General features: G+C 41.5%; 2 protein-coding genes across 4 annotated transcripts in view; one reads left to right on the top strand and one right to left on the bottom strand.

Moving 5' to 3' along the window:
- The first annotated feature begins 1,147 nt into the window (after nt 1-1,147).
- CALHM2 (calcium homeostasis modulator family member 2) lies at nt 1,148-9,787 on the top strand. Of its 2 annotated transcripts, none has more exons than XM_081864572.1 (3): nt 1,148-1,371; nt 6,164-6,798; nt 8,230-9,787. In XM_081864572.1, exons 2-3 carry the CDS (start codon nt 6,256-6,258, stop codon nt 8,644-8,646), a joined length of 960 nt encoding a protein of 319 aa, XP_081720698.1. In that variant the 5' UTR covers nt 1,148-1,371; nt 6,164-6,255; the 3' UTR covers nt 8,647-9,787. The 2 variants fall into 2 exon arrangements, with proteins under 2 accessions (XP_081720698.1, XP_081720699.1); XM_081864573.1 differs by lacking the exon at nt 1,148-1,371 and adding an exon at nt 4,794-5,303.
- Nucleotides 9,788-11,444: 1,657 nt separating this feature from the next.
- The window catches only part of PDCD11 (programmed cell death 11), a 32,415-nt gene continuing 28,176 nt past the window's right edge, over nt 11,445-15,683 (bottom strand). For both annotated transcript variants that reach the window (XM_081863374.1, XM_081863373.1), the window contains exons 32-36: nt 14,988-15,238; nt 14,557-14,725; nt 13,997-14,150; nt 13,207-13,372; nt 11,445-11,969 (exon numbers count right to left, since the gene is read on the bottom strand). In XM_081863374.1, coding sequence (XP_081719500.1) covers nt 11,804-11,969; nt 13,207-13,372; nt 13,997-14,150; nt 14,557-14,725; nt 14,988-15,238 — 906 coding nt within the window. In that variant the 3' untranslated portion in view covers nt 11,445-11,803. The remainder of the gene's footprint in view (nt 11,970-13,206; nt 13,373-13,996; nt 14,151-14,556; nt 14,726-14,987; nt 15,239-15,683) is intronic.

Genomic DNA, 15,683 nt, shown 5'->3' on the forward strand with positions numbered 1-15,683 from the left:
ATAAAATGATATCCGAATGTAGTATCAGAAACAGAAATGTCCCTGTGCCGACACATTATTCAGGTGGCATTTCCTGCCACCTGGCATTGGTCGTCCTTAGTGTCATCATGCAAGCCCAGGATGAAGGCAAGTCTTCCCTTGCTGCCATTTGGCAGCTGCCAGACAATGCCTCCCACTGAGATTCTCTAACACCTGGGAGTGGGAGTGGGCAGCTGGATCTTGCACAGCCCATGATGGCTGATACACACAAAACCTTCAAAAACAACAGTGAAACAAATATACCACATCATTATTGTATCACCACATTGCAGCAGGAGCTCATAAATCAAGACAACGGGACAAAAACAAACCAAACAGGAACAAAGAGCCAGGGTTTGTCTTGGTGACTGAAGGCCCAAACTGATATGGTCCTCCTTGGAGAAGGCATTCCATGAAGTTGTCCCGTCAGTTGAAAAAGGCCTGCTCCCTAGTAGATGCCTGCGGGCTTGAGAGTTAGCAGTTGGGGACTCAACAAAAGGAGGTAATGACAGGCATGATCCAAAAGGGTCCAGTGATGCTCATGTAATCAATGTCACCACAGCAAACAGCAGCAACAACACACGAAAACCCCAGTGTAGCACTTGCTCGTCTTTCTGACATCACTCAGCATTATGGATTCTTAGTCACCCTTTGCTTTAAAGACAGTGGCGTTTTATCTCACCATAATTACAGTACTTACTTAGAGCAGCGTGAACTTTACTAGGCAAAAGCTTATAAAATATGGTGAAGTAACCATAACAGCACCTATATCGCCAACTGCACCATCTTGTAAAGGCAAAAATCCTTTGTTCTTGAGCAAGCATTATTTTGGGGGCCAGAGAAGAAACTGCAGTGCCTATTTTCACAGCCTAGGCAGCTGAAGGCAAAGGTTGTTTTTTTTTTCTGTTCTGTGAATGAGTCATCTTGATCTGGTTATGAAGAGTTTCATTTTTTCCAGTAATTTCCCTACCATTTTTTTCCTATCATTTCCCTACGCTTTTCTCCTTTCCTTAAAGGCACAGTGTTCTGCGTGACAGCAAGAGGATGAATCTGGCCAATTCTTTCTCCCTCCCTCCCTCTACAATCCCCACCCAGACGGAAGCCTCTCCCCTCCCTTTGCACATGAAAATTAAACCAAAAAACAAAACAAAAACTACACCACCCAGGCCCTTTGCAAGCAAAAGGAAGCTGCTGGATAGCAGCAAACTCACACTTTTTAACTATTTCTTCTGTCAGTGGCAATTTCTGCATCTGATCCCATTCTCTATCCTCACGGGCAGGGCAGCCAGATGTTCCTGGAATAGATTCAAAACCCACGTGGCCAGCTAAAAAGAGGCTTGGTGATCTGCAGAAGTAAGTAACTTTTTTTCTCTCTCATCAAGTTTCATTTTGACTTTGGGAAACCTGGAGCTTTCTGAAAACAAATACACGCACTAAATATATCTACTTGTGATCCCAGCAAACCCCCCCCCCCTATTATTAGCAAGAAAGACGTTTGCTGGGCTGTCAGATGTCAGGGCTAGAGAAGTAGAAAAGATCAGTTTTGCCGCCTGTTTGCTTCCACCATAAAAAGTTCTCAAACTATTTTTGTGCAGCGGTAGCAAACTGGCAGCAAGCCCAACTGGTTTACACACAATAGCTTACACACTATATAGTTATCTGCTCTGCTATGTGAGCAGTTCTTTCACATCTTCTATCAATATTTCAATTTCAAGTGGTGCTTTTGTTTTGTTTCGATTTCAACAAGCCCTGCACAAGAACATTAAAAGAATCTACAAATCTTTGGGTGGGGTAGCTGGTCTGTGTATGTACTGAAATGTGCGTGGCTGTTTCTGACATTCAGGCCTTGGTCTAAGGGTGTGGCTCTCAGGCACAAGGATGACATGTGAGATGCCAGACGTATATATTTTTTGCATTTATGCTGCAAGTGACCTTACACTATAAAATATAAGAGTAATAGATTCCATCAGCATTAACATGAGGTTAATAGTGTTTTTATATTTTCCTGAATATTATAATGGAGGGAGGGAAAGAGAAGGAATGGGAAAGCCTGTCTACTTCCCTACCCCAACCTGCCTCTTCCCAGATATATTAGAGATTTAAGATGCCAAAATTGCTGCATAGAAGTTCAGTTCCGAGTATTAATGTGGATTCAGTCCTTCAGTCCCGAGAGTGCATGACTCAAGCACGTGTATGAGTAGATGGAAAGGAATTTCCTGGTTCTTCCTCTCACTTGTATAATCATTTTAATTTCTGCTATCTTCTGTACTGCAAGTACTCAGGCTGAAGATGCATAAAGCATTTACATAAGAAAAGCCCTGCCCAAAGTTCAACATCCTGTTTTCACAGTGGCCAACCATAACCATATGGGAAGCCCACAAACATCCTTTAATTGATAAGACTTGCAAACTAAGGTGTTAATTGATGAGGCCCAATTAAAATCTGTAGGAGAAAATTATATTTAGCTGGGCGGCACCAGGTGCTGCAATGACCACAAAGTAAGCTCCATTGAATTCAGCACGGCCTACCCCCAGGTATGTGGTGTAGGATTGCAACCTAAAAATGCCTACAAGATTTTTAAAAACATAAGCTGCAGCCCCAGATTGGTTTTAGCTGTACTTAATGCATGATGGGAGACTGTCCATGACTTGGAAGACCATACACCTACCACATCTTTCCTCCTCTGGCAGTTTGACTTAATGCTTATTATCAATGCTGTTTTTCTAGTAAAAGAGGTGTCGGAACTCATCATGAACACCTCCCTTGTTCTCTTATAATGGCAATGGCACCCACCTGAGAGGTGCTGGAACTGAGTGCCAGTGAGTTCCAGCTGAAAACACCCCCGCTTATTATTATTATTTGATGCAAAACACAAGCACAGTCAAGTTATTTGGGAACAGGGAACATAATTCTAGGAAATGCAGCATATATGTATTTGTTTTTTAAAAAAACATCAGAAAATACAGCACATTCAGTTAATTTTATCACACGCTTCCCAAATAAGAGGACTGGTAAAAGAAACCCAAAGGGTACTGTTATAAATGCCATATCTTTTCAGGAAGCTTGGAGGTTATGTCAGAACAAAACACTATAACAGAGTCTCCTCAAATAGAACCAACACCACAGTTTAGACAATGTACAAACAAGTCCAAATGGAACACAGAATTGTTTAAAATAGCAGAGTCAAGGAAGCTATAAAAGGCAAGAAAGCTTCCTTTAAAAAGTGGAAGTCTTGCCCTCTGGCGGGGGGCGGGGAGCACACAGGCAAGCTGTGTGTAAGTCAAGCAAATAAAGAACTTGAGGAGAATATTACAAAAAAATTAAAAAACTCAATAAAATTCTGAGAAGAAACTAGGATGACACTGGGTCAAAATAATACTTAAGGAACACAGGGGATTTATTTTAATAAAATTTATCAGGCATGGATAAAAAGCCTTGTCCTTTGTGGATTTGTAACACACTAAAAATCAGTAAACACATAAATGGACTGAGAATTGTTATGGTGGAGGGAAGTAAACAGTCGCATCCCCTAAGAATCTGTGTTGAAAAGTGATCTAGTGTTTAACTATAAATGATATGAAGTACAAGGTGAAGAGGGTAGTAACCTAGTTTAGAAATGACTTAAAATTATTCATTTTTCAAAATGCTACAATCCAGACCAGAGTGAGAACAACTCACGGGTGGGGGACACCTCTGAATAAATGAGCAACAGAATAGCAGATATTATTCAATGTAAATACAAAGTGACGCATATTGGAACAAAACAAATCCTACCATAGCTTGAAGGAGAATCTAGAATTATCCATTTGGAGGACTGAAGGGATAACAGAGATGGTTACTTGTGGGATAACTTTTTTTATTTATTTGTTGCTCCTGGCCCTAAGCTGCATTTATGGATGATGAAGAAAAGAATGAGGGATCAGGCTTCAGGCCTGCAGAGTGTTGGGGACTGAACTGGCTGTAACTGTCATAGAAAGAGAGATCAGGGCAGGGTTGCCATATTTCAAAAATCCAGGCACAAAAGTTGTTGATTTTTTGTTTTTTGGGGGAGGGGACAATGTTGTTGAGTTTTTTGAGAGGTTTTAAAGGAAATTCTACACTTACGACATGGGTTGCCATACATCTGTATTTTCCTGGACGTTCAAGCGATTTCTGCCTGGTCACAGTTTCTGACATCCAAATGTCTGGTATGTCTGGGAAATTCCAGTCATATGGCAACCTTATATTGGGGTCCATAGGAAAAAATCATTACTAATTATGTTCATGGTGGGAAGGGGCAATAGTACAGCAGTAGAGCAGATGATTTGAATACAGGCGGTTTTAAGATCAATCCCTGGCACCTCTAGTTTACGCAGGGCCAACCCAAGACATTTGCTGCCTTAAGCAAGCACCTCCTGCCATTTCTATGTACAGAAGCCAACTGGACTGAGAGCCAAATCTTACCACAAGGCTGGTCATGGAATAGCACACTCCACTAAATCTCAGAAGGCTAACTTAGGAGGGCCATGTTAGGCCTTGTAGCACACACAATTCTGTCCTCCTGACAGAAGGAACTGGCCGGGGGCCTTATGAGGCACAGCCAGGAAGCTGCTGCTGGCATCCTCCATCTGCCACCTTAGGCAGTTGCCTCACTTTGCCTAATGGTAGGGCCAGCCCATAATTTAAGTAGCTCAGGTAGCAGGTGATAGGAAAGGTCTCTGTCTGAGACCCTGCTATTCCTAGGGTACCTCCAGACCAGCCCTATCTTGCAGGAGGCATTCAAGCACATGCTGGATTAAACTTTTATACATACAAATATAATGCCCCAAATGTTCAATTAGTAAACCTATCACTAGATGGTGCTTGGAGATATATTATTCACATTGCTGAGTGGCCATAATTGCTAGGATATGCAGCTGTGTCACCTAAGGTAATGAATTGTTGCTCCCATTAATTCATTACTCTGTGTACCTCCCATTGATTCAAATTAGTCAGGCAATGACTATTTGTTCCTCATTATTCCATCCATCAAGTGCCATTCATTTGGTCCAACCTGTTCACACTAATACAGTAAACTCATGTAAATACTCCTGTGTTCATAACAACAGTCTGGTCAGAACTTGTGAATGGAAGTACAACAAAACTGAGGATTCATCTGTCTCAAGATCACACAGAAAATTTGGTAGCAAAGTAAACACATGGACAGAGCATAAGATTAACAGCAGCACATTTTCTATTCTGATAATGGTGTTTCTTCACTGAAAATTCAAACTCCAGTCGGTCATTAAAGCCTCATAGAAGTGAAGGTAAGCCATGCTTGAGTGTTCTCTTGTACGGTGAGATAAAAAGTCCAGCTACGGATTCAAAGGCAATGGAGTGCCAGATTGTTCACTAAAGTACATGACTGCCTAGTCCTTTCTAATCTTCTAGTATTATTAATGGAAGCAGCCGGTACAGTGGCAGACTGATCAGAAGAAAGTTGTCTCATTTATTATACATCCTTTATACTTCAAGGAAGATTCAGTGCTTTGTGGAACTCCCTACTGATTTCAGACAAGTATCAACAGTGTTCAGTTTTAGACGCTTGCTTAAGACCTTTCTGTTTATACTGATTTTTTATGCTGTTTATGGTATATTGTGCTTTTATGTTGTGCACCACTATGGTGTTTTTATGTTAAGCAGTATATACATTTGTGCCATAAATAAAAAAAAATACATTAAGTCTAATGAAATATGACTTCCCCAAGATTCTATTAAATGTCATCATCAAAATGAATAGTACTAGTACTGGACAGCACATTTTGTAATGAAGCAACATAAATTCCCATGTTTTAATTGACACACGTTTCTGTCCTAAAACACTAGCTGTTTTTAGGATATTACATCTCAAAATAATGCTAGAAGTAGAGATTCACTGCTCAAATAAGACAGTATTCTACCTACCAACCAGGTACACTTGGTATGTAATTTATAGTACTAGTACTATAGTACTAAGAAAATACCAAAAGTATACCAAAATCCAGCAGACATTGCAAACAATATAGTGTGCATGGGATTATTATTGTAGCTATTAAGTAGATAAGAGTATGTATTATTGTATCTCTTGACCTTTAGCAACCATGATAATGCTTAGTTCCCAATGTTTAGTAACTATTCTGTTTTGCAGCCCATGGAAAGTTGAGAAGAACAAGACTCCGTGATGCTGCAGACAACTCAACATCAGAACACTGAAGTCTGAACTGGATACAGAAAAGCAAAATGGCTGCCTTCATTGCTGAAAACTTCCGCTTCCTTTCACTTTTCTTCAAGAGCAAAGATGTGATGATTTTCAATGGCCTGGTGGCTCTGGGCACTGTTGGAAGCCAAGAACTTTTCTCTGTGGTTGCTTTCCATTGTCCATGCTCCCCAGCCAGGAACTACATCTATGGTCTGGCTGCCATTGGTGTACCAGCTCTGGCCCTGTTTGTCATTGGTGTCATCTGGAACAATCACACTTGGAACTTGGTAGCTGAATGCCACAAACGAGGAACCAAGAACTTTTCAGCAGCAGCCAACTTCTTGATCTTTGGCTCTGTCATGGGACGGGCTGCAGTTGCTCCTGTTACATGGTCCGTGATCTCACTGCTTCGTGGAGAGGCTTATGTCTGTGCCTTGAGTGAATTCATAGAACCTACATCTCTGGATAAGTTTCCACCTGGCTATGGAGCAGAAACCATGGCCAGGTTCCCTTGTAAAGACGTGCCGCAAAACTTGACAAGATTTCAGGATGAGGTTATAAGACGATTAAAGTATGAGTCTCAGGTATTGCATTTTACTTACTTGTTCGTCTGAAGCAGAGGAGTGCTGCCTCCTGCTTGGAATAAGAATAATTAAGGGCTTAGAACATATTTTTCCAATCCAAAATGTGTGCTTTTGGTATATTAGGATATGACACATACCTGATAAGCTGTAAATTCCTAAAACAGGTTCATTTTAGAGTCTTTATTAACTTCCCCTGCATCAACTAATACGATTAACTAATGGTAATTCCCTTGATTACTATTTTCCTTTCATTTTCTGCTAGTGAGTTTGCTTTTTCTTTTACTCCATTATCATTGTACATAGTTACTGTTATTATTCATATCATGGTATGAACTTTGGGTTTTCAGGATATCATAGTATGATAGCATGCTCCTGGGCTTTCTTTAGATCTATGTGATTCTGCACCCATTTGCTGTTCTGGGCAAGGCTTAGACGTTAGTTCAATTTATTCTGTGGCTGCCCCAGTGGGGGCTGATCTACAAACCCTTGCAACCCAGTTCTTTGCATGATTACTTGAAGCAGCTACACTCAATGCAGTGAAGCTCAGCCCACAGTAAGAAAACATTGGATTGCAACCTTAAATGGTCAACAATCTACTGAACTGTCCTCTCTTTTGCTTCATTTTCAGCCTCTGTCTGGCCACTGGAAACTAAATCCTCTTATATTTCTCTACAACTGGGGCCCTCAACATAGCACCCTCAGACACTCCTTGACATTCACAAAGGCCCCCTGCTGCTCCCCATTGTTTGTTTTTGTTTTGGGGTATTTGTTTGGTTCGAAAGGATACCTGTTGTGAGGAGGGTTGTCTGATTTGGCAGGGGTGTGTGTGTTATAGGTGCTTTGCTTGTTTTAGGGCAGGCATGTACAACTCCCAAGAGACTGATCTACTCCCAGTATAAAAAAATTGGCAGTGATCTACCCAGTCATTGGAGGGGGAGCATGCATGGGGTGGGTGGATTGCCCGAAGTTCTTCAGCTTTTTTTGCGGAGGATTGCCCAAAGTTCTTCAGCTTTTATTTGTTAACTTTTGGTAAACTGTTTCTTAATCCCATGATCGATAGGGGTCCCACGATCTACCAGGATCAGCCAGGGATCTTCTGGTAGATCGCGATCTACTGGTTGGACATGCCTGTTCTAGGGGATGTTGGGAAAGCACCACTTTTTCCTTTTGTGACTTGTTTTTCACTGCCCAGGACAGTTTCAGAGTCCCAAATGTGCCCCCATCCAGAAAGGTTGTGGGTCCCTGTTCCAGGATATATTGTATTTTTCCATGTATATGAACTAGGTTTTTGCAATTTCCAGTTTTACCAACTGTGGGAATTTTTCTATTTATATACAAATCAATGTGTGGTAGCCAAGGATATCCTTTTGAACCCTACTTTCTCCTAAAGGGAATGCAAATTTTAATTGGTTTATTTGTCTTTCTCTTCAGCTGTTTGGGTGGATGCTCATTGGTGCGGTTGCAGTTCTTGTGTTCATCACCAAGTGCCTCAAACACTGCTGCTCACCACTCAGCTACCGCCAGGAGGACTACTGGAATCTGTACCGCTCCAGCGAGGCCAAACTCTTCCAGCGCACTGCTGAGATACACTCGAAGGTTGTGGCTGCAAACAATGTCAAAAACTTCTTTGGCTTTGTGTGTCTGGATAAGGAGGAGAAGGAGTTGGTGCAGGAATTTGCTGTCGAAACCCTTCAGCCCAGGCCACAATGGGATGCCATCACAGGGGTCTATATCTATCGGGAGAAGAACGGCTTCCCCCTCTATAGCCGTCTCCATAAATGGGCCAAAGGTGTGACAGGAAACAGCTTAGGTCCTGACAGCCAGGAAATGGCCTTCTTAGCTACCTAGCAGAAGCTGTGGACTTAAACACATTTCCCTGTTGGGAGTAAGTCCCATTGAACTCAATAGGGTTTACTTCTGAGTATACATGCATAGAATGAACTGGACTATAAGAGTGACCACCGCTCTTGGTACATCTGTGCTGTATACCTTCATTTTATCTGTTGACCTAAGCTCTCAGCAAACGATCTGGCTAATGGATTTGATGTGAGTGGTCATCCAAAAGACTACATTTCGAAACAGAAATTGAAGGAGCAGCAGAATGTCTGGAACTGTGGACTACTAAACTAAGACCACAGGACTGTGAGTCAAAGAGAATAATAAATCTAAAAGAAAACATTGCAGCTAATCTCTTGGATTGGGACAGCTGGTCTGATACCCAGAGGCCTCTCACTGATGTATTCTCACATACAATGGAAAGAAGAGGAAATGAACTGGATGCTCTGCTTACTCAAAAATTGCTGATTATTTTCCTCCTCATTTTGAAGACAATATAATGCCATCATGCAGCTGTGCCTTAACTTACTTTTGTTTGACTTCCTCCAGGAGGGCTCAAACATGTGTGTGTGTGTGTGTGTGTGTGTGTGTGTGTGGAACCTGTGGTCCTCCCAGAGGCTGTTGAACTCCAGCTGACATCAACCCCACACAGCATGGCCAATGATCAGGGGATGATGCATGCTGTAGGCTGGAAACATGTAGTAGGCATCAAATTTCTGATTGCTAGTACAGGAAATTATCAGCGGAATCTCTCAGAAACCTACTTCCCTATCAAGATTCAGGACTAGGACCCATAAGATTGGGTGAATTCTGTTTTTGTGAGTGGCATCTGCCCTGTATTTCCTCCACAGGATTAAAAAAAACCACCTAACTGACCTAGACTGGATTATTTTATTTAATGGAGAAGACTCTGCAGTTTGCACTTTTATGATCCCGTTTCTCATTATGACTCTTATACATGCCTTCCCATGTACTGGACTTCAGATGATAGCACAATTGTTTCTGAATAACTGTCTACCAGCAAAGAGCTACTATTGCTTTCCCCATTTATTACAATTATCTTCATATCCTTTACCAAAAATGTTGCAAGGTTCATCTTAGTTTGGGGACCATCCTTTCTTAATAAAAGTTTGTGGGCGAGAGTTGAAGAGTATGATAATAATAATAATATTAATAATAATAATTTATTATTTGTATCCCGCCCATCTGGCTGGGTTTCCCCAGCCACTCTGGGCGGCTTCCATAGAAACCAAAAAGACAGTATGGTAAAGGGTCCTGCTTCAAGGGTCTGTTGTCCAAAGGGTGACTCCCCAAATTATTAAATCAGGGATTTTATCTAATTACCTGAATTGCTGCTATACAGAAAAGCACTTCTATTTATTTCCAGGATGGCTAATAGGTGGCCTCCAGATATTGGACTCCAGTTCCAATCAGCTCTAGCCAGCATGGCCAATGGTCAGATTATGGGAGTACAGTCTAACAATATCTAGAGGCGCACAGGTTCCCTATCCATGACATATTCTACCTTTGGCAAGGTATGAACATTTAGTATCCTCAGCAAAAACCATAATCAGAATTTGATGCCTGCTTGGAGTTTTAAGCCACACTAAGATGAACAGAAGACCTGAAGAGCTTCCTTTTCCTGGCTGAGGGACCCTATAAGAAGTCCGGTATCATGTACTGTAATTTGATTTTGTGTTTTTTCGCTCCACGGCTCTTTCAAAATGCTGTTATAATTTCTCATGGCTTTTATGGTCTTCCTTATTCAAATATGGCACAGACCACATGGACTGTATAAACAACATGATCCAATATATGTTTTGTCATTTTTCATGGTTCCAGTAAATGCTGCAACAGTCACCTTTCAAGTGACTTAACATCCGCATCTCTAGTTTTCTTGGGCATTCAAGACATTCACAAGATTTATGTGGAATTGTAACATTAAACCATTATGGTTCTGTGAAGAAATCTAACATTAGTCTCACATGTGTCTGTCACGTACCAAAATCTATAGGCATTGCAACTCACTCTCCCTGGCTTACTATACCCCACTGCTGGAATGCATATAAAGAGATGGGTTATGCCTACTTTTCCAGGTCAGTTAGGTGTAAATGATCAGAAGAGATCTTGCCCCTTGAATTAATCAGGTGATCTGATGATTTTACATCAGTTCTGTGTTGTTTGTAAAATATATTCTGCTTATCCCAATTGTATTATTGCAAAGCTTTTGATAAGGATCAAGTAGGCACAAAGGGGATAGAAGCAGTAATAAATGAGATGTAAAAGAGAAGGGACCAAGATGTACAGCTGCTAAATGTTAAGAGAATGGATGTGAGACATTACCCCTACATTATTCACTAGGCTAGGCCTTTTTCTGTTCACTAGTTAAATAAATTACATTCTCTGGATTCTGTGCAATGCAGATATAGGAGTTTTGCCTTGGAAAGTGTTTCTAATTTGGGTCATGGCTATATGACAAATCAGATATCGGAGGACCATTTTCACCTGCTATTTTTACATTGTGTTTAGGTGTTAAGTATATGTGCCATTTTAAAATAAGGGCTGGAAAACAGCCCTGGCATAATTTTCTAGGTATATATTCATCAAGTACGGCATCAGTGAGTAACTCCAACTCTTGCATATTGGCATAACCAATAGTCCTCTCTTAAGTCAGATTTATGATAAGACTGTATGTATGTGAGAATGAATCTAATGAGACAAGCCAGGAAACACACCCTAGAATACTGGCAGAAGACAGACACCAGAAGTATTCCTTGCACCTTTGAAAATGAACAGAAGAAAAAGGAAGCTTTAAAAAACCCTGGTTCATTTAATGAGCAGAGCAACAGGAAAGCACAAAGTAGTGGGTGACTTTCTGCTATTTTTATACTCCAAAATAAATTTAAATAAAGCTCCAACTATAATTCTCATATTCAAAAGTTTTTGTAAGGTTCAATAGGTATAAACATCTACAGAAACTATGCTCTCACACAGTTCTTGATAAAGCATAGTAATTTGGTCCGGGCTAACCCAATCTGCTTTTGAGATCAGGAAATGGAGCAGGCAGGAACACTCTCCTCCTTACAGCTATGGTCTGCTTCTCTGTCCCTGCTGCATCTTGCACTGCAAGTGGGAACAAAAAAAGCCTGACTGCTCTAGAAGTTAGCCCTCAAGCAAGATTGCTCTTGGATTCCACATATTCCAGTGCTGCTGCCTTCACAGCCTGGACTGTTTCTGCTGTGCCATACTTCTTCTCGTATTCCAGATAGCGCTTAAAGAAAAACTTCATCTTCTTCGCTGCTAGGCTTAGGTGTATTACACGTTCAAAAATATCCCTGCAAAACAAAAACAAGGAAAACTCTTTTTTATTATGCAATCAAACAGGTAACAAACAAGCAACAGAAAAAGCATGGGCCTAGGAGTTAGCTGATCCTGTGGGTACAAATCTTTCTTGCCCATCATAAGCGCTTTATCAAAATGATGCCTAGAAGACAGGAAGTGACTACCACATGTGTTTCCAGAAAATTCAGACATTGTGTTCAATCACAGAGCTTTCAGATTCCTAGCATCTACAAGGATCTGTTCACAGAGCTTCTGGAACTAGAACAAGTTTCACTTGTGTGTTTTCCTTCAGAGTTCAGTACACACATGCTTGGAGGGGTATATCACTCTCATTGAGAAATCCTGCTCTGTCAAATGTCAAGCACATCTCAGTTGCTCTTTACAAGCATGGCAGGGGACCCCTAGCCTGAGAAGTGAGAATATTTCTAGTCTAAGAGCACGTCTGCAGCAACCAGGGCTCAGTTCACATGTAACAGAAAACTATGGTTTTCTGCTAAGAGAACAAGCTAAGGCTCACCCACATAGTGGAGTTCTATGAATTCCCATTACATGTAAACTCAGCTAGGATGTTATCACGCAAAACTGATTTACTAGAATTGGTAAGAGACACAAATCCTTTGCTTCTTCTCTTGTTAGAGAGTAAGTAGTGTTGGGGCCTTTTAAGCGCTGTTTTGCTACTGAAAAGGGAAATAAATTTCTAGAAACTTGGAAGAGAGAGCAGAAAGGTATAATCAGTCATGCTTCAAGGACAGGCTCTCTGCAATTCCCTTGACTGTTAACAAAAATCATATGGTGTTGCTCTGAAGCCACATGCCCCACACCCCAGTTTTCATACCAGCAAGTTCTTTAAATTTCTGTGCTATAGAACAATATTTTTTTTACCAGATTGCAATTAAAATTTACATACATTTTGTGCCTTTTCTGAAAACTAGGAATCATGGCCTATGAGTATGAAGGTTCCCATGCTAGACTCTCAGCTTCCAGGCTGAGAGAAGGAAAAGTATTGAGAAAGAAAGCCAATGGGTTCCTCTAGTAACTAGCAGGCCTAATACAGGTTCTTAATGCTTATCATCTAGTCACTTCCTGCGGCACCTTTCAGAGTTGTAAATATTTGCTCACGTGAAATCAAGCTTCCCAGCTTCCCTGGATTTAAGGCCAAGAAGCATCCCTTATGTTGTATTTCCTAGGAAGTTCAGAAGTGCCAACCCACTTTCCCATGCTAGTACTCACCGTACTTCCTTTTGGCTGCCATGTTTGATCATCATGTCTATGTACACTGACCAGATGTCTGTACGCTTCGGGTAGGTGCTCAGGGTATTCTCAAAAACGGTCTTGCCATACTCCAGATCACCAAACTGGAACTCCAGCTGCGCCAGCTTTGATATCACATCCAGATCTGCAAAAATGCATTTTAGAAGTGTTCTTCTGGCTAGTCGTCACTGCCTCTGCTTAGAGTTCAAGGATGCTGTAGTTACTTTGGCAATAATATTAGCAAGGAATTGGGGTTCCATGCTACCAAATTCCCAGAGTAGGCAACAAAACTAAAATTATTAAACACCCGCCCCCATTTGATAAAATGTGCACTGATCATTGTGTTGGCAATTTTTTTATTGTTTGGGTTTCCTTCAGTGCATTGGGAGGGAAATAAATGAAATTATGCAATCAATGCAAAAGGATATCTTGCATTCAATCTAGGCTATGAAAATCCTGTCTGAATTTCTCAAGCCATTGGTAAAACTGCAGCATCCAGGAATATACACAGTCCTTTATATTAACTTTGAAATCTCCCCATTCAGAACATGCTCCACCCCCCAATCCCTAACTGATTAACTTTGAAAAGTATTTTTTTAAAGGAAAGTACCAATAAAATTATTGAAAGAGAATTTGCTAACAATGGCTATGGATATTTTTAGATTCACAGCACATACTGCATTTCCTAGATATTACCTGTGTACTGCATAAATAACCAACATGATGTTTAGATGCTAATCATAGGAAAGAAGAGCGAAGTGGTTCTTACGTTCTTTGACTGGCAGGCACTTCAGTGCACGTGGGAGGAGCTTATGAGCTGTCTCCACCAAGCCTCTTTTCAGGAGAAAAGTGGTGTACTTCACCCACACAGACTTTTCTTGACGAAAGCGCTTCAGCATTGTGTTGTACAAGTCATCAGCTTGCTGAAAATAAAAATCAGAGGAGAGAAGATCGTTCAAACCATGGAAACACACTTTGAATCCTGTGGATTGCCTTTGTATGCTATTCACAACTGTATGTCTCTTGGAGTACAGAACCCAACTCATGGGCCCCAGAGAATATTATGCAGCCAACAAGCTAGAGCAAGAGGCCATGTGGTGGTACTGCTTAGATGAAAAAGAGGAATGTAGGGAAATCAGCCTGATGCTTGTCCAAAATGGAGGAAAACTCCACAGCATGATAAATCCACAGGGTAGATGGAAGCGCAGGATCCAGGTGGATCAACCACGGTGGGCTCTTCCCAAGAACAGAATGAACAAGCAATTTCCCTGCCAGACTCAGTGAGCAGAAGTGATCTCTCTCTCGTCAACACTGTAAACCCAACCTCACCTTATATTTCTCAGAGCCACTGTAGATGTCTGCCAGCTGCTGGAAGACCTTCAGAGGCTCGTTGTACTGGATAGCTCTTTCGAAGACTTTCATTAGAGCTTCCTCGGTGCCATACATGTTCTCCAGGTTCAGCAGTGCAACCCACACATTCAGCTTCTCTTGCTCCTCTCTGAAAGAAAGAGGCACCACAAATAACCACCCTACCTACACATGGCTCAATGCTCGCCTTTTGCTCAACAAATCCCCCTGGAAGAGAAAGCAGGAGATCTGACTGGACAACGTCTGTGAAGGGAGGAGAGAGAAAGTAACAGAACTGTCCACTTTGTTCTGCAGGTGCCCCTCCCACGAGATAAAGCCAAGCTAAGCATGCATGGGCAATAGCAGCTCATCAACTAAAAGCTAAAAATGGATGATAAGGGGAAGCAGTTCACCTAAAGGAGATGGTTTTGAGTGCCCTTTCTGCCACAGCTCTTGCTTTCTCTATCTCCGTAGCCTGAAGGTGAAAAGCCATGTACTGCAACCAGAGGATGGAGCTGTCTGGGTTGCCAAGGAGCAATCGGTCAAAGTCGTCGGCTGTCTGAGGTTGCCGGCTGGGATCCATCAGGGCAGCTTCAAGTTTGGAGAGTTCCTTCTCTGCCTTCTGCTTCTCGAGCTCTTTTTTCTTCTTTGTCTGCTTCTTGGTCTTAAACAGAGGGCCAAGGCAGGAGAGGAAGGCAATTAGTTGAAAAGGATAGAGAGTGAGTTTTGCAAGTAGGGGCATGGCTCAAAATTCAGCTGCATATACAAAAACATTCTTTTCAGAGCAACACATCTAGAGAAAAAGAACTATATACGGATAGTCTCTACAGACATAGGTATATATAAATAAGTGATCCATGAACCCCAGATGCAAGCCTAAAACACAAAAGGCCTTTTGCACAAATTAATTCCTGACATAGAGCTAAGCTAATTTTAGAAGCAAAACACTGCCTTTGTACTTTCTAGGCCAGCAAGATAGTACTTCTCTTAAGAGGCCTAAGTAAACAGGATTGCATACCAAGCACTATGCAAAGCAAAATACATTTGTATGCCATCGGAGCCCAGGGCGGTGGCGAGGCTCCCAGACGCTGGAGAGGGAACCAGCAGGG

The sequence above is a fragment of the Podarcis erhardii genome (genome assembly GCF_964252035.2).
Source record: "Podarcis erhardii genome assembly, chromosome: 5".
Lineage (NCBI taxonomy): Eukaryota > Metazoa > Chordata > Lepidosauria > Squamata > Lacertidae > Podarcis > Podarcis erhardii.